General features: G+C 49.9%; 1 protein-coding gene and 1 long non-coding RNA gene across 7 annotated transcripts in view; one reads left to right on the forward strand and one right to left on the reverse strand.

Annotated features, from left to right (window-relative positions):
* Nucleotides 1–21,666, reverse strand: part of LARP1 (La ribonucleoprotein 1, translational regulator) — an 84,573-nt gene that overhangs the window by 39,672 nt on the left and 23,235 nt on the right. For 2 of the 4 annotated variants that reach the window (XM_072824401.1, XM_072824400.1), the window contains exon 1: nucleotides 14,986–15,677. The exons of 1 other annotated variant lie outside the window; for it this stretch is intronic. In XM_072824401.1, the coding sequence (XP_072680502.1) occupies nucleotides 14,986–15,421 (436 nt within the window). In that variant the 5' untranslated portion in view covers nucleotides 15,422–15,677. Of the gene's footprint in view, nucleotides 1–14,450; nucleotides 14,523–14,985; nucleotides 15,678–21,666 lie in introns of those variants that run through there. One more of the 4 variants, XM_072824402.1, reaches the window with a different exon arrangement.
* The window catches only part of LOC140632416 (uncharacterized), a 31,089-nt gene continuing 25,624 nt past the window's right edge, over nucleotides 16,202–21,666 (forward strand). For all 3 annotated transcript variants that reach the window (XR_012029963.1, XR_012029965.1, XR_012029964.1), the window contains exons 1-2: nucleotides 16,202–17,332; nucleotides 19,565–19,718. This is a non-coding gene — a long non-coding RNA (uncharacterized lncRNA). The remainder of the gene's footprint in view (nucleotides 17,333–19,564; nucleotides 19,719–21,666) is intronic.

Genomic DNA, 21,666 nt, shown 5'->3' on the forward strand with positions numbered 1-21,666 from the left:
AAATTGATTTCACCTGTCTTTACTTTTTTAAAACTATGGCTACTAAAAAATTTAAAACTACATATAGCCTGTGTTGTATTTCTATTAGGCAACACTAGTCTAAAAGGATGTGGTTGCTTAGTACTGTTTATGGTAGTTAGTGGACATTTTTCTACAATGAATTGGTGTTTAAATAAGTTGAAAAGATTTCCCCTACAAAAGAGGTTAAAAAGCCCAACACATAACAGTATTTCGCATCCCCTTTGGGAAGAGCCAGAGAGCCTCCCAATGCCTGTAAAGAGCCACCTCCCTGGCCACAACGGGCTCAGAGGCCATGCCTGAGAAACCACAAGGTCAGCATGGCTCTTTCCAGAAGCTGCAGGTGGCTTAACAGAGCTGAAGAGGAACATCTCTGGGGAATAAAAGGTCAGGGCTCCTCTGTGAGATGATTAGTTCCAGGGCCTGGCTCGCACCCACTAAAGGTGGCCAGGGGACAGAACTGGGAAGTCCAGGCTGGAGCACCAGGGTCCTATATAGATTCCTGCTGCCTGGAGATTTGTACAGGTCCTCTCTCTCCCAGAAACAGTTTTCCAGGTAGAGTATGTATACTTCCGTGGTGAAGAATGCAAAGCTAGATGTTAAGTATTGTGAGGAACTCTGTAGTCAGCGTGCCAGGAGCCGAAATCCATCTTCTTACTTAATACTAATACTGCATAGCCTTAAGCAAATTACTGAACTTCTCTGAACTCTTCTGTTTTCTCATCCATAAAATGAGGATCAGAACTGTAGCTAGTTCCCATAGGGTATTTGTGAAAATAAATGAGATAGTGTGGTAGCTCAGAAGTTTGATAATCATCTTGGAAGTGGAGGGTCTGGGGCAGTCTGGCCTGGCTCCCTAGGGCATCTGTCCTCAAGGGAAGCTACCCATGAGGCAGATTCTAGGACACCTGGCTAAGCCCAGGGACATAATAAAGGCACATTAGATTAATGACAGATAAACAATGAATTCTATAAGCCTTCTTACAAGTTACGAGAAAGGAAGGTCCAGCCAGGAGAAGTGAGGGAGCAGAGCTGAAAACAGAACTTGGATCCACAGGTATCAGCTTGCTCTGACCCCACCCTGAAGATCTTACCTGAAATTAAAAAGCCACTGTAGTTTCTGACAAGAAGTGTGACACTGAGAGCCCATGTCAGGCCATTCCCCATCCGTAGGCCCCACCATCCTTGCCCCAGCTCCTGCTGGTGGCCGCATGCTATTTACCCACACTGTCACTCCACCTCTACCCTGGGGCATGGAGCTTGAGATAGGCTAGGGGAAACCACCTAACAGGGAAACTCCAATATTCTCCTGGCCCTGGGGCCAAGAGACCCAAAACCAGAGAAAACATCTGCCTGCCTCAGGCCATCCTCTTATTAATGGGCACAATACAACAATAAATTCAGCTTCTGGACAGACAGGAGGAAGTAAGAAACAGCAATCAGAAAACTTCCTCTTTAAGTGGCCTAGTCTCAAAGGAAAACAGTAAGGTAAAAAAAAATTGGGCCCAGTAACCATGCCATTATTCACTCCTTTCCATCTCTTTCCCAGACTACTGTAGAAGTCTCCAAGGGATCTATCTCCCTGCCCTCCACGCCAGTCCATTCTGCATAGCACCAAGTAACTCTCAAGCAGAAATGCTCTCTCTCTCTCTCTCTCAATGCTTTCGAACAGGATCCAAACTCCCTAAGTGGGCCTCCCGAGGCCGCTCGATTCTGAGTTTTTGGGCCCCTCACCTTTTTTTTTTTTTTTTTTTTGGAATTTATCTATTCATGAGAGACAGAGAAAGGCAGAGACATAGGCAGAGGAAGAAGAAGCAGCGAGCTTCCTAAGGGGAGCCCAATGTGGGACTCGATCCCAGGACCCCAGGATCACGACCTGAGCCAAAGGCAGACACTCAACCACCGAGCCACCCAGTTGTCCCTGGGCCCCTCACCTCTTATCCATCCACACAGGCCTCTTGGTACGTTCCTTGCAGAATTCTGAACTCATTAACATAACACGTAGTACTTGCTGTTCCTCCAGGCAAGAATGCTCACCACCATGCTTCTTTCTCATCAATCTCATCTCGGCTCATCCTGAGATACCTTCCCTGACAGTATCTGAAGTTGTCCCCAGCCACATATCCCCACTACTCTAGCACACTGACTTTGTTTCTCTCACAGCACTTACCACTATAAGCAGCTGCCATGTAGTATTAAAGATGGCTGCAAACTGCACTCCTCTCATTGAAAGGCAGGGCCCATGATCCCTTCCCTTCATTCTCAGCAGACTCTGTGCCCTCTATCATCACACCATGCTATAAGTGATGTTGTGCTAGTGCTCAGGCCCAGGACCTTAGTATATTGACAGCATCTACTTCCTGTCTCTTGGAAAAAACTCTGGGAGCACTAAGCCACTCACAGTAAGTCCTACTACTCTGAAACTACCAGATTGGAGAGGGTACCTGAGGGCACTCTAGTTCAGCTGAACTCAGCCTTCCAGCCATCCCTGCCAAGGTACCAAAAATACGAGTGAAACTTGGTGGGCCCTCCAGACCAGGCCTGTGCTACCTCTATCATTGCCATATAGAAAAGAAATCACCTGGCTGAGACCTGTCCTAATCCTGACCCACACACGAATCAGTGAACAAAATGGTGTTGTTTTTTTTTTTTTTTTTAATCTTACTCTAAGTTTGGGGTGATTGGTTAGGCAGCAATAGATAGCAAGAACTACCTTGTTGGTTTACTGTGTCTCCCCACTAGAATGCCAACTACAAGGGCAGCTCCCTTGTCTTGTTCCCAGCAGTATTCCCACAGTCTCATACTTAGGTTTCTCAAATGTGTTGAATGATTTTCACTTTGGTGGTAGCCAAGTTAGTTCCTTTCATACAAACAAGGGTTAGGCTCAAGCCCTTGTGCTCTTGATTAGCCTGAGTCTGAATAGTTTCTTGAGATGGGTCAGCTTCCCTTCCACTGAGCTGGTCAATACTTTGACCCTGGACTCCACAAGACATAGGTTCTAAATCTGAGAGCCAGAAGCGGAGGGGTGGTCTCAACGCAACCCAGTGTAACCATGTACAGGATGGCAGAATCTTCTCAATGACATTTTCATCAATAGATGAGCCACTAGTTTACACACTGAGACGGGTACCCATAACCTTTTGGGGCAGCTCATCTTAGCCCAGCATTTTCCAAAGGCCTAAGGCAGAAAGAATGTCTCATGCCTTGGTAGAAGAATCCCAAAGCCTTGGCCAACCTCTCAGATATAACACTAAAGCTAGTCCAACCAGGTGGGGGAAAACAATTCCCCCTAAATGAAATCTTTCTCAACACACTGCAGTCTTCATCTCCAATTTGATACACCAAACTTAACCCTAGCAGGAAAGAACCTTGAAAGCCTTTCTGGTTTACCCACTTTCATTTAGAGAAGAGGAAAAGGAAGTCTAAGCAAGCTCAGTAAGTCGCCCTAAGTGTCTTAGCAAGTGAACCAAACAGCTAAGACTAGAAGGCTGGTCTCTAGTTTCCTGCCCAGAGTTCTCTGTCCTAGCCCTAGTACAGGGCTCACACCAACAATGGTAGGAGGAACAAGCCTGCCTTGAGGAAGTTTCTCTCCAGTGTCTCTACCCCTAGAGAGAATTCAATGCTCCAAAGACACGGACCTACTCAGGATTTTTTCCCTTTTCGTCTGAGAACTAGTAATACCTGTCCTACTCACTCTCCCATCTATGGTGTTTGAGCTGGAAGGGGCCTTAGAGATTGAGATCAAAGATGCCATACCCATTTTACAGATGTGGGAGGGGAGTGAAGTCTCAATGGGACCTAACATAAGCCAGTTTCCCCATCTCTTAGCTCTCACACAGCTCTGGGGCCTAAGGCCACAATGCCTAGTGGTGTCCAGTCTAGTCTCCCCATAGGGAAGGAATCCCTTCTAGGGGCTCCAATTCCTGCCACAGACCTTAAAGTCCCCCCCCCCTCCCCTAACTCTTCCCATAAGGATGCTCCTCAGCTTGCAGGCTGGACAGACTGCTATTCTCTCTTTGTATGATCAAACATACAAAGTCTGGGCCCACGGGACACATGCTGGTGTCCAAGTCTAACGTGAGGTAGGTACTGTCACTGGACAGCACTCATAAAGGAAGAGATTCAGCAAGGCCAGCTCCTCTCATTTTTTTCTGTAACAGTTTTACTGATATCATTCACATATCATGCTATTCATCCAAAATATAAAATTTAAAGTTTTGTTTGTTTTTGCATATTCATACTGAGTCTGTTCTCTTAGAGAGAAGCTGCAAATTTCAAGGTTTCCAGATAAATTTTCGTGGAAGGGGGGAGTGGGCGCTTGGGTAGGTCAATTGGTTGGGCATCTGACTCTTGATTTCAGCTCAGGCTCAGGCCATGATCTCAGGGTTGTGGGATCGGGCCTCATGTCAGGCTTTGTGTTCAGCATGGAACCGACTGGTCCCAGTCCCTCTGTTCTTCCCCCCACTTTCATACACGCACTCCCTCTAAAATAGATGAATAAAATCTTGAAAACAAAAAAACCTGTCAGTTGGCTGGAACGGACCTGAGGATGTAAGGTGAGGGATGCCAATTTTGACTTCTGCCTTTCAGGATGTAAGCCCCATCATGACAGCCCCTAAATTACCTACCCCTGCATTTCAGGGCCTGACACCTACAAGTACTCAAGAATTTCTGAATAAGGGGCACCTGGGTGGCTCAGTGGTTGAGCATCTGCCTTTGGCTCGGGTCCCCAGGATCAAGTCCGCCATCGGCTCCTTGTAGGGAGTCTGCTTCTCCCTCTGCCTATGTCTCTGCCTCTCTCTGTAGGTCTCTCATGAATAAATAAAATCTTAAAAAAAAAAAAAAGAAGAATTTCTGAACAAATCTGGGCAAATACTTTTGCAAATCTGCAGCTGCACACCCGTATAGCAAATCACCATCCAACCTGTTTAAAATATTATTACCACATCAAGAAACTCAGTACACCTCACGAGCAGCTGAATCTATTTGGGGGCACTGTTGAAAGTTTTTTCTTGACCCTCTATCCCCCATTTGCTCTCAGAGCTTTACCCACAGGGACACAGGAAGGAGGTCTATTCAAACTGTATTTCAGAACAGCCAGCATTTCCACCCACCCCAAGCTTTGATTCTTTGGGCAAAATAATTCTAGTTCCTTCAACCATTCCCTCCTCACAGAAAGGTGCATGCATCTCAGCAAGCTACCTCCTCTGTGTGTTCCTAATTTCCTGTCTCCCTCCCACATTCTCTAGCAGCAGCGTCTGGCTCCCCACACCCAAGAACCTTGCTCTCACCACGTCCAAACTCTACCCCTACATTCAGCACCACTTTGGGGAAAACCTAAGCCAGGCTATTCCATGCACATAATCAATACCTCTTCCTCAAGCTGCTGTTAATGCATACATTTAAAACCGGAAAAGCAGAGACCTCCACTCCCCCAAACAAACCCAAAGCTGGAGAAAGACATCAAAGACGGAATAAGAGCATTTCACTTCAAGGCACCTGAGCCTAGTGCATTCCTAAGCACCACACTCTAGGCCTCTTGCTGCAGAATTATAGCCCCCAGCGACTCCTTATGCACCCCTCTACTGTACAGTTCCCTGACAGCACATGACTAAACAGAAGGGATCAAGGGGCAGAGGATCCAGGAAGACAGAGAAAGGCTGGCTTTGGCACCTGACCTCTGTTAACAAATGAAGACATGGGTCAAAACCAAGTCCTCAATACTCTCAGAACTATCACTTCTTACTGTTTGCCAGGCTCCGGCTGAGTTCTCATGTTCATCTACCTCATTTTCAACAAGGACTCCAACGCCTGACTACTCTAGATATAATTCCATTTACTGAAGCCTGTAAGTTACCAACCTGTCCAAGGGCACTCAGTTGCTAAGTGGCTGGGGCTAACTCAAACTATGCCCGACTGACTCCAAAGTCCCTGTTCAATTACCCCATTCTACTTCTTCCTCCAGAGGTGGAGTGCAAACAGAACTGAAGTAGAAGGCAAGAGGACTGGGTTCAAGTCTCAGCCTCTCTTTGAACTGTGATCCTGAGCAACTATTTCCTTTCTAGGTCTGAAGTACGTAACCTATGATCAAGGGGCTTAGAGTCAATGACCCCTATGGTCCCTTCCAGCTCAAAATACTCCTTCCTCTCAAAAAGAAGGGAGAGGCACCTGGGTGGCACAGTAGGCCGAGTGCCCACTTTTGGTTTCAGCTCAGGTCATGATCTCAGGCTTGTGGGATCAAACCCAAGGCAGCTCCACACTTAAGACTCAAACTCTCTGCTCCTCCCCTACCTCCTCTCCAAATCAATCAATCAATCAATCAAAAGAAGAAGGAAAAGGAAACCCCAGCCTGAGAGCACAGTAGTTGGGAACTGGGCCGGGGGAGCCGGATTATAGCCCCACATTCTCAGGGACTCACTATAGCAGTTTACCCGTGGGCAAAAGCAGAACCATTACTCTCAGCACAAGTATAAAACCCAAGTATAAAATCCACTGAATTAAGCACAAGTATAAAACCAACTGAATTAAGCTGAGGGGAGGTGGCTCTGATGGAAGGAAACCTTGGGCACATGGCTGGCTATCTGTGGAAAAGCCCAAAGGGCCAAGCTGCAAAGTGGCTTATAGCAGGCAGCCTGTGAGTCTCAAAGTCCTGCCACATGGGTGCCTCCCCTATTAGAAGTGAGAGTTGCCATGCCAGTCCACCTGTAAGCCTGTCCCCTGCTACTACTTCCAGGACTTCCTCCTCTTCATGCCTATGCTGCTACATCTGGGTGAAGGAGGCTGGTGGCTCTAAGCTCAAGCATGAGCTCAGTCAGCCTCGGCCAGTCCGTCAGGAACCCTACTTCTTCCAGCAACTGAGATGCATTCCAGCTAATGTGGCCTTCTGAAAGGTCAGAGAAATCTCATAAACTGGAGCTGCTCCCTATGCCTAAAGGATGACAGCTGATAATGGCCCAACACTTCAGGAATGACTTGGAAGTCTGCTCCCTTTTGTAATCTGGGAACCTTGCCCCAAAGGATCAGACAGGAAACCCCAAACCATCTACTTTTAAGATGTTCTCATGTGGCCAAAGTAATTTTTCAAAAGAAAAAATCTGACCATGCCACTCTCTCATTTAAAATCTTTTATGGCTTCTCACTGCTGTCCAGTTAAAATCATGATCTTTCTAAGTCATCTACACTATAGCCACAGGGAATTTACTCAATTCCCTGAACCCCTAGGGCCTTTGCTCCACCAAGAATGAGCTTTCTTTTCAGACTTTTTCTCAAAAGACTCTTACCCATCCTTCCCATTTCAAGTGATTTGTTACCCATTGCTTCCTCCACAAAGAATTCTCTGACCTAGGATTGAGTTGGATGCCTTTGATACACTCCTAGAGAACCCCATCCCTTTCTTATATGGTACCTTCCATAATGGACTGAGTGCATGTATTCCTTCCCAACACAGACTTTTGTTATCTACCGTGGCATTTTCTTTCTTTTTCTTAAAGAAAAGATTTTATTCATGTATTTCATAAAAGACACAGAGAGAGAGAGGCAGAGACGTAAGCAGAGGGAGAAGCAGGATCCCCATGGTAAGCCCTATGTGGGATTCAACCCCTGGACTCCAGGATCACGTCCTTAGCTGAAGGCAGACGCTCAACCACTGAGCCACCCAGGCATCTCTACTGTGGTATTTTCTATGCCAAACTCACAATGTGCTGCGTGATGCTGTCAAAGTATGAGATTCACCCATTCATTAATTAATTAAATGTTCACTGAACCACCTACTATGTGCCAGGCATATTGTAGATGCTGGGGATACAGCAGTAGCCAAATATTTTAGTCCCTGACTCAATGGTGATAAGAACTAAGAAGAAAAATGAAGGAGGCAGGTGGGATGGGGATACAGAGTACGGGATGGAGTCTTGCAATTTTATAGAGGGTGGTCTAGGGAGGCCTCTCCATCACAGTGTTCTTTAACAGGAACTTGAAGAATGTGACAGTGTGAGCCATGTGGCTATCTGGGGAAAGAGCATTCCAGAACCCAAACTCTGAAACAGAGTATACAACATACTCTAGGAGAGGCCAAGACCAATGTTGCTGGATGAGAAAAGCAGCGAAAGAGGTTAGAGCTTGGGGGGAATGGGTGGTATAGGGAGCCATACCAAGTGTAGATTACAGAATACTCTAAGGATTTGGGATTTTATTCCATGATGAGAGATCTTGAGGCAAGAGTGACAGGAGATCAGGTAGGAGGCTGCTTCAGCAATCTGGATGAGAAGTAACCGTCTGTGGATTAGGCTGGTAAAAGAGGAGGTGGTAAAAACTGTCTAACTTTGTATCCAGTTTTTAGGAACCAAAATGATGTACTGGTAAATTATACATGAGGTAACAAGGATGACCCCAAGACTCTTAGTCCAAGCAATTAGAAGGGTAGTTGCTTACTAATTTCTGAGTCTCATTTTCCTCATCTTTGAAGCAGGGATAAAAAGACTACTCACTTAGCAGATTATATGGGCTAGAACACAGCAGGCACCCAGTAAGTGGTAACTATGGTATCACTATTAACTTATCTTGGGATCACCAGGAACTTAAATAAACTGGTGCATGTGAAAATGAGAGGAAAAACCATACAGAGCCCAGGTGGATCATTTATCCAGATGGCTCCTGGCCACAGTGGGACTTCAGCTTCCCCCAAGCAGCTTGCAACTTCATTTTAAAGCAGAGAAAAGGCTACTTTGAGTTACTGGAAAGCATGTCTGGAGGGTCAGGTGGTTATCACAAGTATGGACAATTATTACAAAGTGCCCTATAAACACCTTCTCCAATGGATGGGGTCATCTGAGTTTACTAATAGTATCTCATACTGAGATGGAGAAGCCCCTCACTACACAGGACAGATTTATATGGCTGGCTTTACAAAATTCATCAATAAAGGCCCATACTCCTCACATTCCACACCTACAGCTTTGCCAGTCCAAAGGTGCAGCCAAGAAAGGTGCCACGTCAAGACTGTCCCCATGATTCTCAGAAAATCCCTCAGGGAGACATCCTAGGCTATCTGCCACAAGAAGTTGGCCAAATGGTTCTGGTAACTTCTGCAAATAGCGCTACTTGAAAATTAAGCTAACTCCTGATTATCCACCCTCATTTTAGAAAGTCATGAATAACCTGCCAGAAGGGGTCATTGAAACTACATATATCTGGCTTTGGAATGCATCTTCTGGAACATAAACCACTTATACCTGTGTGGGACATTTTAACTAATGAACGGTGCTACCTCATACTCACATTAATTTGATCCTCAAAACAACCTCAACATAGGGATTACTCCCATTCATAACTAAGAAAAAAGAGGTTAGCAAGCAAAGTCACCATGTGAGAGCAGAAGAGGTACTCTGCCAATGTTCTGATTCAAATCCTATCACCACCTATCGCTCTGCTCCCTCACCCTGCTCTTTCCTATGCTTTTATTAGGCAGGTTTTAAAACTTACTTCCTTTCATGAACCCCCAGCAAGGTAAGGCCATCCTCTCTCCTGACCACTCCCCACCAGGTAACTCTGGACCAGCCAGGGGTGTTTGTGAACCCAGAGTGAGGCACCTGTGAGCCCTCTGGAAGCCCCAACACCCTAATTACCCCCTTTGTAAGCTTGTCTTGGATTTTGCAAACAGGGGCACTCCCATCTGCCAAGCTCTCCATTTTAAAGAGGTTTCTGTGGTTTCAGGCCTGCTCCTCCTCCTCTCTCCGCCCGCCTCCCTTTGGGAGGGAATGAGTGCTGAGTAACAGCTCTAAAATGCTTACTCTAGCCTAGGTCCCACTGCAGACAGGGGGGTGGGTCGGCCAAGAGACTCCACCTCTCAGGAGGTTCAGGGTTTCAGACTGCAGAGACCATCCTATACCTCCCTAGTCCCCCAGCCTGTACATCAGCCCTAATAGGCATACTTCTCTCTCCCAAGCAGGCACTTACTTCCCAGGGAAGTATAAAAAACTCCCCACCCAAAGTTGAGGGGGTTGCCAGCCTCCCCCATCTCCCCCTTAGGGGGTCCTAATTGTGTGCTTTCCTTAGAAGAGGAGAAACTAATTTGAACTGCAAGAAAACAGCTTTAAATTCTCATTTATGGAGGCTAACCTAGCAGTTCTTAGCCAAGGGTACACAATATAAACAGTAATGGAGCTCATCGCTCCTGACAAGTAATTCCTTACAATAATTTAAAGGGATCAATTTCCTCAGTTGTCACCAAAATGTCTTCTTGAAACTGGTTCAAATCAGGATTCACACAAGATCCACACAATGCACTTTGACTGATGTCTCAACTCTCTTAAAAACTCATTTACTGATAATTTGTCCCACAGAATCTCTCACATTCAGAAACTAAAGGACTGCTACCTCATGGTCTATCAACTTGTTCCTCTATACCAACAGATCTAGGGCTCTATTAGGTTTGGGTCAATTCTTTGGGGGGCTGGAGTGGGGGGGCAGTTTTCACAGGCAACGCTGTGTACTTTCTATCTAGGCGCCTCAAGGTGCATAATGTCTACTTGCTCCATAGTGTCTGATAGCACCTCAAGTGATCTGCCTAGGTTCCTAAAGCCAGAAGTCTCTCTAGGCTATCACAAAACTTGGATTCAAAACTGAGTTCTTAACGGCTGTGGCCAATAGGAAAAAGAAAAAAACATATAAAAAACTCTGTTTTGGTTTCTTTCTTTTGTGTGGGGGAGTGGGGCGGGGCTATTGAAAAACTTTTTTTTTCGATACCAAAAATACTCTGAACACATTTAGAGTTAATCTGATTCCCTCATTTTCAGATGAAGAAACAGAGGCAGAGGAAGCATGGGGACCACAACGCTGGTCACCAACAGAATCAAAAGTGGAATGAACATGCTTAATAATGGTGGTCATTTATTGTAAAAATTTTTAAATAGCAATCATTGGATAGGTAGCACTTATTAGAGTGGTCTGTGCCTGGCACTCTGCTAAGGGCTTCATAAACATTACCTTCTTTAATTCTCACAACCCTTGCAACAGTAACTCATTATTCTCCTTTAGGGATGAGAAAATGGTGGCTCAGAGAGGCTGAGTAATTCACCCAAGATCGCACAGCAAGTTAGAAGCAAAGCTCAATATATACAAATATTAAATCATTAGTTGCCAATCTGAAACTAATAATCAATTATACCTCAAAAAAAAAAAAAAAAAAGGCAGCAGTAGCAGCAAAAGAAACAAAGCTGGGACTCAAAATTGCAGACTGTAGGATTCTATAGCAGAGCTCCTGCTTCCCACTTCTCATGGTGGGGAAGAAGAGGCCAGGGTCTGAAGTAGCTCTGATGCTATACTGAAAACTGATACCCCAGATCCACACAGATGACCCACCCTCGTGCAACTAGGAGGAACCTGGGAAAGGGCCTAACCCTAGTTAGAAAAGTAGAGAAAGAGAGTAGAGGTTTGTTGTTTGGGGCCAGCTGGGTGGAGTGGAGGATCCCTGGGGTTGCCCTGGGTTAGCTGGGATTATAACTCTATTTTGTGCCATCAGTCAGCTGCACTTCAAAGGAACACACACAAAACATAAATACTCAAGTCTGAGACCCTGCCGGACTTCTCCTTAAAGTCAAGAAGACTATATATACCAAGCTTACTTTTCTTATTACGTGAAGTTAGAGGTCCCATGCAGCCAACCCACTGACTCCCCTGCTGGGGTGGGCAGCTTGTGGTGATGACATTCTCAGGTCTCAACCCACTGCACGTGCACTGGCCACACAAACTTTTAGCTCAGCCACGGCCGTTCCCCACAGCCCTTGAGAGTACACGTGCACTCTACCAAAAGTAGTTTTTATGAAACGCAAATAAACAAATTAAAAAATATTTTTAAAACAGTCATCACACCACATTCCGAAGCAAAAATAGCCAATTCCTTGGGTCAGCAACCTTTAAGATTATCCACAATATGTCCTTCCTGTCTGGGGTAAGGAGAACTCCATTTTGAGGAGATGGATCCCATATATTTCATGGAATACTGACAATCCCAGAAAAGGAAAAGTACTGCATATCCTCCACCACCAACCCCATCTTACAGGTGGAGAAGATGGCAACCCAGGAAAAGTCCTGGAAAGCCCTACAGTCTCCCAGACATGGTATAACAGCTACTACATGTCAAGCATTGGGATATCACCACAGTGAATGCTGACAACAACCCTATGAAGCAGATAAATCTTAATTTACTCTCTATTAGACAAATGGTTAAGTTACTTGCCCAAGGAGGCACAGCCAGCAAGTGGGAGAGCTGGCATTTGAGCGAATGCTGTTTTAACCCCAGAACCTTTGCAGTGTATCGTTTCTCACCCTGCTTCTCTCATACTCAGTAGTTGTGGCTAGAATAAGGGAAAAAAAATTAAAGGTCTTCAAAATATTCTAGGAGAACGTAAGTCCTGACTTAAGAATGGGGGGGGGGGGGGAGATACTGGAAAACATCTTTTATTACTAGTTACTGCATGTGTCCCTTAAAGCACTAAAACACTAGCATCCGAGCCAAAAGGAGGGCTAAAAATAGGCATTTGCAGCAAGCTCTGGAAAGCTTTTAGCTTGCTTATGAGGCACTCATTTCTGTGGACTCCCAAAAACATATGCATCACAGAACACAAAAATTCCCAAGACCACACTGCCACTCCATTGGTGTCACATTTAAACTTGTCTAAGTTGCAAATAAAATCAGGACTTGAAAAACTGCCTTAGCAGTCGATGTAGACTCTCCAAAGAAAGGGCCACCAACTAACCTTACCAGACAGAGAGTTCAATCACAAAATTCTCCCTCAAAAAGCATCCAGGCCCTAATAACAGGCTTAAGCAAAGCAGCTACCGGATTAATTGAGAGTTAAGTCTGTCAAAGACTAGTCCAAAGGTTCAAAAACCAACGAGCAGACTAGACGCTTTCTTGCCTTAAGACTCCTGAAAAACAAAAACAGAGCAAAACTACTAGGCTCAGAATTTTGCTTTGGGCACTTAAAGCAAGTTGGCTTCTCCACTCCAGGGAAAGGCGAGATGCCAGCCAAGCTGTCTTCTTCCCACGATCAATAACCCCAGTGACGCACCCTATCAAGGGTGCACTGCACTTGCACAAAATGCCAGCTCAGGCACCCAATACCACCTGATGTCACGGCTGATTTAAAACCCACAAGGCAGGTTCACCATTAGCTAAGCAGCAGCAGCAGCCAGGGTGAGTAGCCCCATTTAAACTTCTGAGGAGTGCTCTCTCCTGGGGATGATTATACCCCTTTGAGTTTAAAGACGGGGGAAGGACCAAAGAGTGTTTTAAAGTTGATTTCCCTCCCTCTGTGGGTGGATCAGGAGGGATACGCAAGAAAATGGAGGTTTCGGCACTGCCCTTTGCATAAGAGGGTTCTGGAAGGCAAAGGGGGGAAGGGGAGAGGGCAGAAGGAAGAGAGAACACGGTCTGAGGTATCATTAGTAAACGTCAATGTCCCCTCCTCCAAATGAAGCAACCTTCAAAGAAATAAAAATTGCAACATGCTATTTTCAGAATTGGCTGTTCTGGTTTCCCTAGGACTACGAGAAGATTCTAATCCCCACCTCGAATGCGAAGGCCTTAATCAGCTCCCTCTTCAACCTCCACCAGTCCCCCTCGGCCAGCGGCTGCAGAAGGGGAGGAGTTCAGCCCCGCAGGCCCCCCGCTGTAGCCACAGGCCGGTTTCGCTCCGGATCCACTTCCAAAGGGAAGCCGAGCGCGCCCCCCGCCCAAGCCGGCCACCGAGGCCCGGCCGGCCTCCGGGTTCCGCACCGCCTTCCCCCGCCCGCCCCCGCGCTGACACGGCTCCGCGGCGATCTCCGAGGGCCCGGGGCCGCAGGGCCGAAGCCGCGAGCCGCAGAGGCAGGGCGCGGGCAGCGCGGCGGCGGTCACATGCCGCTGCCCGCGCGGGGAGGCACCACGCTGTCCCGGCTGCGGAGGAATGCCGGGAAGGGGGGCCGCGCACACGCACCCCCACACGCACCCCCGCGGCCCCGCGCACACGCACCCCCGCGCCGCCGCCGCCGCCGCCGCCCGCACCCGCCTTCCACCCCGAACGCACAGGCCCAGCGGCCGCGAGCAGCCCGCGGGCCGGCGGCGCGGCGCATGGCGCCCAACTGTCACCCGCCCGCCCGGCGCGGCCACTCCCTCCGCCGCCGCCGCACGCCCCTCGGCGCGCCGCGTGCCCCCGGCCTCGCCGCCCGCCCCCGGCCTCGCCGCCCATTTTCCGCCTCCCCCCGAGCGGGTCCCCCGCACGCCCGCCGCCCGGCCCCCGCTCGAGGCGGAAGGTCCCCGGGGCCGGGAAGGGAAACCACCGAACCCAGTGACACGTTGGGTTTCCTCTCCTCGTCCCCGTCCCCGACCCCTCGACCCGCCGCCCAAGGCGATCCTACCGCCTACCACCAGCCACCACACAACAAAACTTGCTAACTTTCCGAGCCCGAATCCGTGCGGCCGGTGCGAACGCCTCGCCGGAGCTCCGCCGCCCCTGACATATGCTCCTCAAACATTCACAACATGGGGCCGATCGCGGCGCTCCCGGGACGCGAGCGCGGCGCGGGGCGGGGCGGGGCGGGCGGGCGGGAAGGGGGGCTTCCCGGGGAGGGTCCGGCCGGGCACCGTCCCCGACACCCACTCGCCGGGCCGGGGGGCCCGCACTGCCGCCCGCGCCCGCCGTCCCCCGGCCGGGTAGGCCCGCGCCGCGCCGTTGCCCGCCGGCCGCCGAGGCCCGGGCGCTGGCCGCGGGCTCCCGGAGGCCGGGCCCCGGCGGGGCGGCTTCCCGAGCGAGCCGGGGGACGGGGCGCGGCGGCCCAGTTTAAACGGGAGGCAATGAAAAAGGAAGGAGAGAAAAAGGCCCGAGTCACGACGGCCGGCGGCGGACCCCCGGGCCCTCAAGGCCGCTGGGGGAGGGGACGCCCTCCTCCCCGGAAGAGGTCCCGGCCCGGGCGGCGAGCAGGCGGACCCACCTGGAGGGGACTGTCCGTTCACCGCGGCCAGCGCCGGCGGCAGCGCGTTCTTAGTCCACGGGTTCACCTTGGGCGGAGGCGCCTCCACGAAGTCCCGGCGCCCGGCGGCCGCCGCTCCGCCGGCGCCCGGCTCGCCGCCGCCCTCCTCCCCGTCGCTGACCGCCAGGCCCTCGGCGCCGGGCGGCGGCGGCGGCGGCGGCCGCGGGCTCTCGCGCTCCGGCGGCCCGGTGCCCTCCTTGTGCGGCTTGGCGCAGAGCGGCCGCGGTCTCCGGGCGCCGCCGTCCGGCTCCCCCCCTCCGACGTCGTTCGCCCCGGGCTCGCCCTTGCCCTCGGCAGGCGGCGGCGGCGGCGGCTTCTTCCTCACCAGACCCCCGTGCTCTTCGGCCTGCAAGAGCGGGGCGCCCCCCGGCAGCAGCGGCTCCACCTGAGTGGCCATCTGCGCGCCCGCCCCCCCGGAGAAGCCGCCTCCCCCGCCGCGAACTTGGCTCTCAGGGCACCCGCGACGCCTTCCTCCGGGCCGCCGGGCCCCAGTCCCTGCGGAGAAGGGCCGGGGCTCCCGCTAGGCGCGGCTCCCCTCGCGGTCGGAGGCAGCCGCCGTAGGTCCGAGGCCCGCTGGCGGGCGGGGGGGGGAGGAAGGCCCCCCACTCTGCGGTCCAGGCCTCCTCGGCGCGCGGCCCCCCCCGCCCGTTCCTCGCTAGGCGCCCCCACCCCGAGCCCGGCAGGCTTCTCGTCCCGTCCCTCCCTCCCCCCCGCCGCCGGGGCGGCCCGGGCTTCCCGGCTCGGGGGCTGCAGCAATATGGACGGACGGGGGAGAGGCGCGGCGAGCCGAGGCGACCACGCGATCCGCGGCAGGCGGCGGGCGGGCGCGCGCCTCGCGACGCGGCGGGCGAGGGGAGGGGACGGCGCGGCGGGGGCGCGCCCGCCGAGGCCGGCCCTGGGCGGCGGGCGGCGGGCGGCGGGCGGGCGGCGGGCGGGCGGAGGCGGCGGGAGCGCGCGCGCACGGCCCCGCGGCCCCGCCCCCGCCCCCCGCCCCGCCCCGCCCCTCGCCTCCGAGGCCTCGGAGCGCCTCCCGGGCTGGGGGGTGAGGGGTGCTCCGGCCGGACGGGGGCGAGCACGTGCCTGATGCAATTCGGGAGGGAGGGCGACGGGGGGGCGGGCGCAGAGCGGGGTGGGGGAAGGGGGGAGGTGTCTTAAAGGGCCCGCGCGTCGGAGCGCCCGCAGGTGGAGCACATGGGAACGGGCCACGCGGCCGAGCGGGCCTGCTCGCGCTCTCCAGGCTGGCTGCGCCCGACTCGGGAGTCGGAGCCATTAACGTCACCCCTGACTTACAGGGCGAAGGAGAGGGGTCCCTATCCACCTCGAGGACGCGCCGACGCTGCCGGCTCCCTGGCGCTCCGCGGGCCTGGCCCCTCCGGGGCCCCGCCTGGGTGACCTTGGGCGAGCCGCCCTCACCTCCGCGGGCCGCGCCGGGCTCCTCCCCGCGGGCCCTGGCCTGGACACTGCCCGCAGTCGGGTTCGACGCCCGGCCCGAAGGCAAGCCCTTAACCCTTGGGGACAAGGGTGCCTACAAAGTGGGGACGGAATTACCAACAGCCCCCCACCCCCCACCCGGCCAAGCCCCTGAAACCCAGTATTTATAAGGCAGGAAACGTCTTTTCTTTCAAGTGAATTTCGCTTTTCCTAAAGAATTGCTTTGGGCGGAGTTAAACCAGGGCTGGATTGGGACTCAGAGATCTGAGATTTTTATCCTGGCCCTGCCCCTTACAAACTATGCACCAGGTATCTCTCTCCTCCGTGGGCCTCAGTTTCTCTATCGTAAAATGAACCAGTGGTGTAGGACAGTGATTTCAAACTTCAGTGCACATTCAATAAATATTTACTAACCTCATAGGGTGGGGGCCTGCAGGGTTCTAGGAAACGGGGTTTGGCAATCAATCAGGCTAGCAAGTTCTCTGTCCTCACGGAATTTACACTCTAAGGTGGAGAAAGACCATAAACGAGGTGATAAGTGCTTGTGTAGTATCTATGAAGACAGTAACTACTACAGTGGTAGGTTAGACTCTAGCAGCTCCTTTAGTATGGATGATGAAGGAAAACTTTGAATACAGATTCCAAATGTTTTAGAATTAAGTATGCCTGGTACAGGACCTAGAAAGTGTCTAAGAACCCCCGGCCCCGCCCCCCCTTGGGTGCTTACCCATCAGATGGCCCTACAATTCACTGGGAGAATTCCTGGCCTCTTTGGCTGTGATCCTGCTTGCTCAAGACATAACAGCCTGGGATGTCGGCCATCTCCAAAGGCAAGGATCAGAACACAGGACCTGCTGGATACCGGAGGAGGCTTATGGTAAGCCTCTTGAAACCGCCGGGAAACGAAGATGGTTGTAGGGTGGTTGTAACCATGACTACTGAGAACAGGCACTGTTGGGGACAGCCAGGCAATCTGATGTCTAGTCCCAGCTCTTCGATAACTTGCAACTCAGCCTCTACACCTTGGTGAGCATCCCTCTCTTCCCCTGGATACCATTTCCTGGTGGTGAAATGGGGGTAAATTATGCCTGACTTGCTTCTACCCTCTCAACTTTTGTGAGGAGTCAAGTGATACATTGTTTGTCAAAATGCTGTGTAAATTGTAGAGACTGAGGCCAGTGCTTCAAAAGAGGTCCCGAGAAAGGTAATGATTACGGGAATCTCCATGAATTTTAGCAAGATTCTTCATAACCGCATTGTATGTGCTCTTAATCAGAAGGTACATTATTGCACCTTGCCACTCAAATGCACTATTTTTTATCCTACTTACTGATAAGTATTTCCTATAAGTTATTCACACTAGATCCTCTCTGAACTCTCCTAATAGGAGACGTCATGGTCATTGTTGGTCATTCTTTTCCATATTCCTGTAATTGGAGGTAGAAGCTAGAGGTACCCCCCTGCAACTTGTGAGGGGACCAGGAACTCCATGTGGACGAGTTACCTATACACACTGCCCAGCAGTCAAGCACCTTTAAGCCTGCTGTTTGGAGGTTGGAGGGGCCGTGGGATCTGCATACCCTGTTCCTGCTCTGTCCCAGAAAGAGGCTCCTAAACACCAGTGTGCCATTTTACAGATGGGCAAACGGGCCAGAGACAGTAAAGTAAAAGACTACAACTTAAACTGAGGCTCTCATCACTGGAAAAAGGAATCTTAACAATTACTCAATTTCCTTGTTTTGCAGATGAGAACAGTGAGGTTCAGAGAAGTGAAGTTACTTAACCAAGGTCACACAGCTAGTTCAGGGCAGAACCAGGTCTCACACCTGAATTTCTTGATCCTAAATCCAGTAGCTTTTTCTACATTAAATGATGCAATTGGGATTTGAGTTCAGGTCTTTAAAATTCCTGACCCACTGTGGCATTATATACTCAGTTCTAAATATTAATAATGACCAAAAACAATTAAGAGTAGCTACTTTTATTGAGTAGCTACTGTGTGCTAGGTTTTATGAGAAATACTTGATGTTCATTATCTCATTGAATTCTCACAATAGCCCAATGAGATAGATATTAATTCTTGCCACAAATATCTTTTGAGTCCTGACTGTGCCTGGCATGGTGAGGCCTTGTGATTGTTCTCTTTACTCATAAAAGAAGGTCACTGAAGTTCAGAAAAGAAAGTAAGGTGGTTTGGGTGCCTGGGTGGCACAGTAAGTTAAGCGTCCCACTCCTGATTTCCGCTCAGGTCGTGATCTCAGGGTCATGAGATGTGAGCCCTGAGTCAGGCTCTCCGCTCAGCGCAGTCTGCTTGAGATTGTCTCTTCTTCTCCCTCTCGTGCTCTCTCTCTCTCTCTCTCTCTCTCTCTCTCTCAAATAAATCAATAAATCTTTAAAAAAGAAGGTAAGGTGGGTGCCTGGGGTCACAGGCAGCAGCTAAATATCAAAGTGACTTGTTTCAGGGCAGTTTAACTTCCCAGGCCTTGCTCTTACCACAGCACACTATAAGGCCTGCCTCTCTTCTTTCCATTGCCAAATCCTCAAGTTCTTACAGAGAGACAATCAAATACATGGGTCTGGGAAAAATGCTAAAATTGTTGAATCTTGTCTCCCCAAAATGTAAACTTCTGGGGTGGGGGGGTGGGGAAGAGGGGCAAGTAATTAAGCAATATGTGCCCTCAGGCTAAAAAAGAGGTAAAACAAGATTTGCTTTGGGCAGAAAGTGACAAGGATCAAACTAACTTGCCTATTGCCCAGGGCTTTGACACACACATGTTTAGAGACACAGGGATGGCTGGATGGCTCAGCAGTTGAGTGTCTGCCTTCAGCTCAGGACATGATCCCGGGGTCCCAGGATGGAGTCCCACATCAGGTTCCCCCGAATGGAGCCTGCTTCTCCCTCTGCCTGTGTCTCTGCCTCTCTTTCTCTCTGTGTCTCTCATGAATAAATAAATAAAATCTTTTAAAAAACCCAAAAAAAAAACAAAAAACCCAGAGACACAGAGTGAGAAAATCAAACTTAAAAAATAAAAATTATAAAGTGGGTCCAAATACCTATTTGTATTTAATTATGTGTTTGCTTGCTCTTGGTGCTCACAACTTCCTGAAGAGAGACAGAGGAAGCTGCCCCAGGGACCGGGGACTGAGAGACCAAGGGACCAAGGGACCAGAGAGCCCAGAGACCAGCCCATCTTTGGCTTTGCCGAATGACTTTGGACAGCCTCTCTACCTTCCTGGGCTTCCATTTCTCCATCCACAAAACGGTAAGCATAATACCTGCCTATCTGGCTTATGGATGTACAAGGTACAGTTTTTACCAAATTTCATTCTTTTGTGGGGAGCATATGTAAAAGGTGGTGTGGAGGTTCCTCGAGTTATCTGTGCTAGGAAGAAAAAGTTTAACACGTATAGGTGTACAGTGTTACTCCTCTTTCAGTTTGATTTTCCAAAGGAACTTGTGTTTCTGGAAGAACTTGAGCTGTGTACCTTATCTGCTGATATCCTGGGCTCCTGGGCAGGAGGCAGACACGGAGGAGTGGGTGGGGTTAGCAGGGGTGGGGCTTTGGCCAATACCTACTGTGCCAACCCCGGGGAGTGTTATTCCAAACTCTGAAAACTCTTGGGTCTTTTAGCACATGCCAAGAAATTTATTCAGTTCCTGGGAGGAGGCTCAGCCTAGACCTCTTCTTGTGAAGTCAGTGCAGACATCAATAGTTAAGTGGGGTGGGGGGTGGAGGAGTACTGATTGTTCCCATAAAACCTGGTTAACCCCCAGAGCAACACTTTTGTGTAAGTACGATTATCCCCATTTTACAGATGAGGAAGTAGGCTCAGAGGCAGCCAAGCATCCCCCAGGGGCTTAGGAAACGGAAAGAATGGGTTTGTAATGAAGGTGGTCCGATGGAGAATTTAACTTCTAATACATCTGCCACCTTGGGTTAGAGCCAAGCCTCCTCATCCCAGCCTCTTCCTCTTCCGTGCTACCATCTTTCCCCCAGCCCCACTCCCCATCCTGGCATGCCTGCACTTCTCAAATGGTCTCATGATGAGCTTGCCCACTAATTGTTCTCCCCGCTGCAATGCAGCCTACCACACTGCCTAAGCCAGTTCTCTGACTCTTTCCTGGACTTTGATGAGCCCTGCCTCTGCTTAAAATCTCCCTACTCACACCCCTCTCCTCTCCTGCCACCTCTACCACACCCTGTATTTTCCAGCAGCAGTGGACCACTCACTATTTCTTTCCTTCGGCAAATATTTATTAAGCACCCACGATGTGCCAGGTACTGCCCAGGCCCTGGACTTAGACAAATGAGCAAGATACACGTTTCCTATCTTCAGGAAGCTCCCTGAAGGCTTAACCCTGTGGGCCCCATTCTTTCCTGCCTCAATTCATGTAATTCCTCTCACTCTGACATTCCTGTTCAGAGCGAGGTCCTGGGTGCGAAATCCCAGCTTGACCATCTGGTGACTTTGTGAGCAAATATTTAACTTCTAAGCCTCAGTTTCCCCATCTGTAAATTGGAGATGATAATGAACTACTTATCCCCTAGAGCTTCAGTGATCTTTAAAGGAGATAATGTGTGTAATTGAATAGCACAATGCCTGCACATAGTATGTGGTAAGTAAGTATCACCTTTTGTTACTTTTATTATTTGCCAGTAATATCATTTCCACTGGTCCAGAATTCTACTTGTCCTTCAAGGTTCAGCACAAAATGCCAAGTTCCTCACGAAATCTTTTTTAATTTCCACAGCTGGAAGAGATTTCTCCCCACTCTTAACTCCTAATGGCAGTATTCTTAAAGCATGTGGTATTTTTTATGTTATTTCTTCCTTCAGTTATGGTTACTTATGAGTAGACCTTTTCTTCCATCTAGCTTATGACATTTCTTGGAGTAGGGATAGCATTCCATTCTTCTTACTGTCCCTTATTGGATCCATCACTGGTGTCTCCCGCAAAGAAGGCCCTTAGTGTATTTTCTTGACAAAAAAATGAATGAATGAATGACTACAGGATCAGTCCTGATCACGTCAATGTTTTGGTAACCAGAGTGATGCTGTCAAGGGCCAAGTGCTAAATTTTATATATACTTAACATATAATATCTTTAATAAATATATTAATTATATATAACTATATAAATTATATATGTACTTTTAAATAAGATATAATATGAAAATTAAATGTGCTAACTTTAAGAAACTTTAAGAAA

This window comes from Canis lupus, chromosome 4, assembly GCF_048164855.1.
Source record: "Canis lupus baileyi chromosome 4, mCanLup2.hap1, whole genome shotgun sequence".
Classification (NCBI taxonomy): Eukaryota; Metazoa; Chordata; class Mammalia; order Carnivora; family Canidae; genus Canis; species Canis lupus.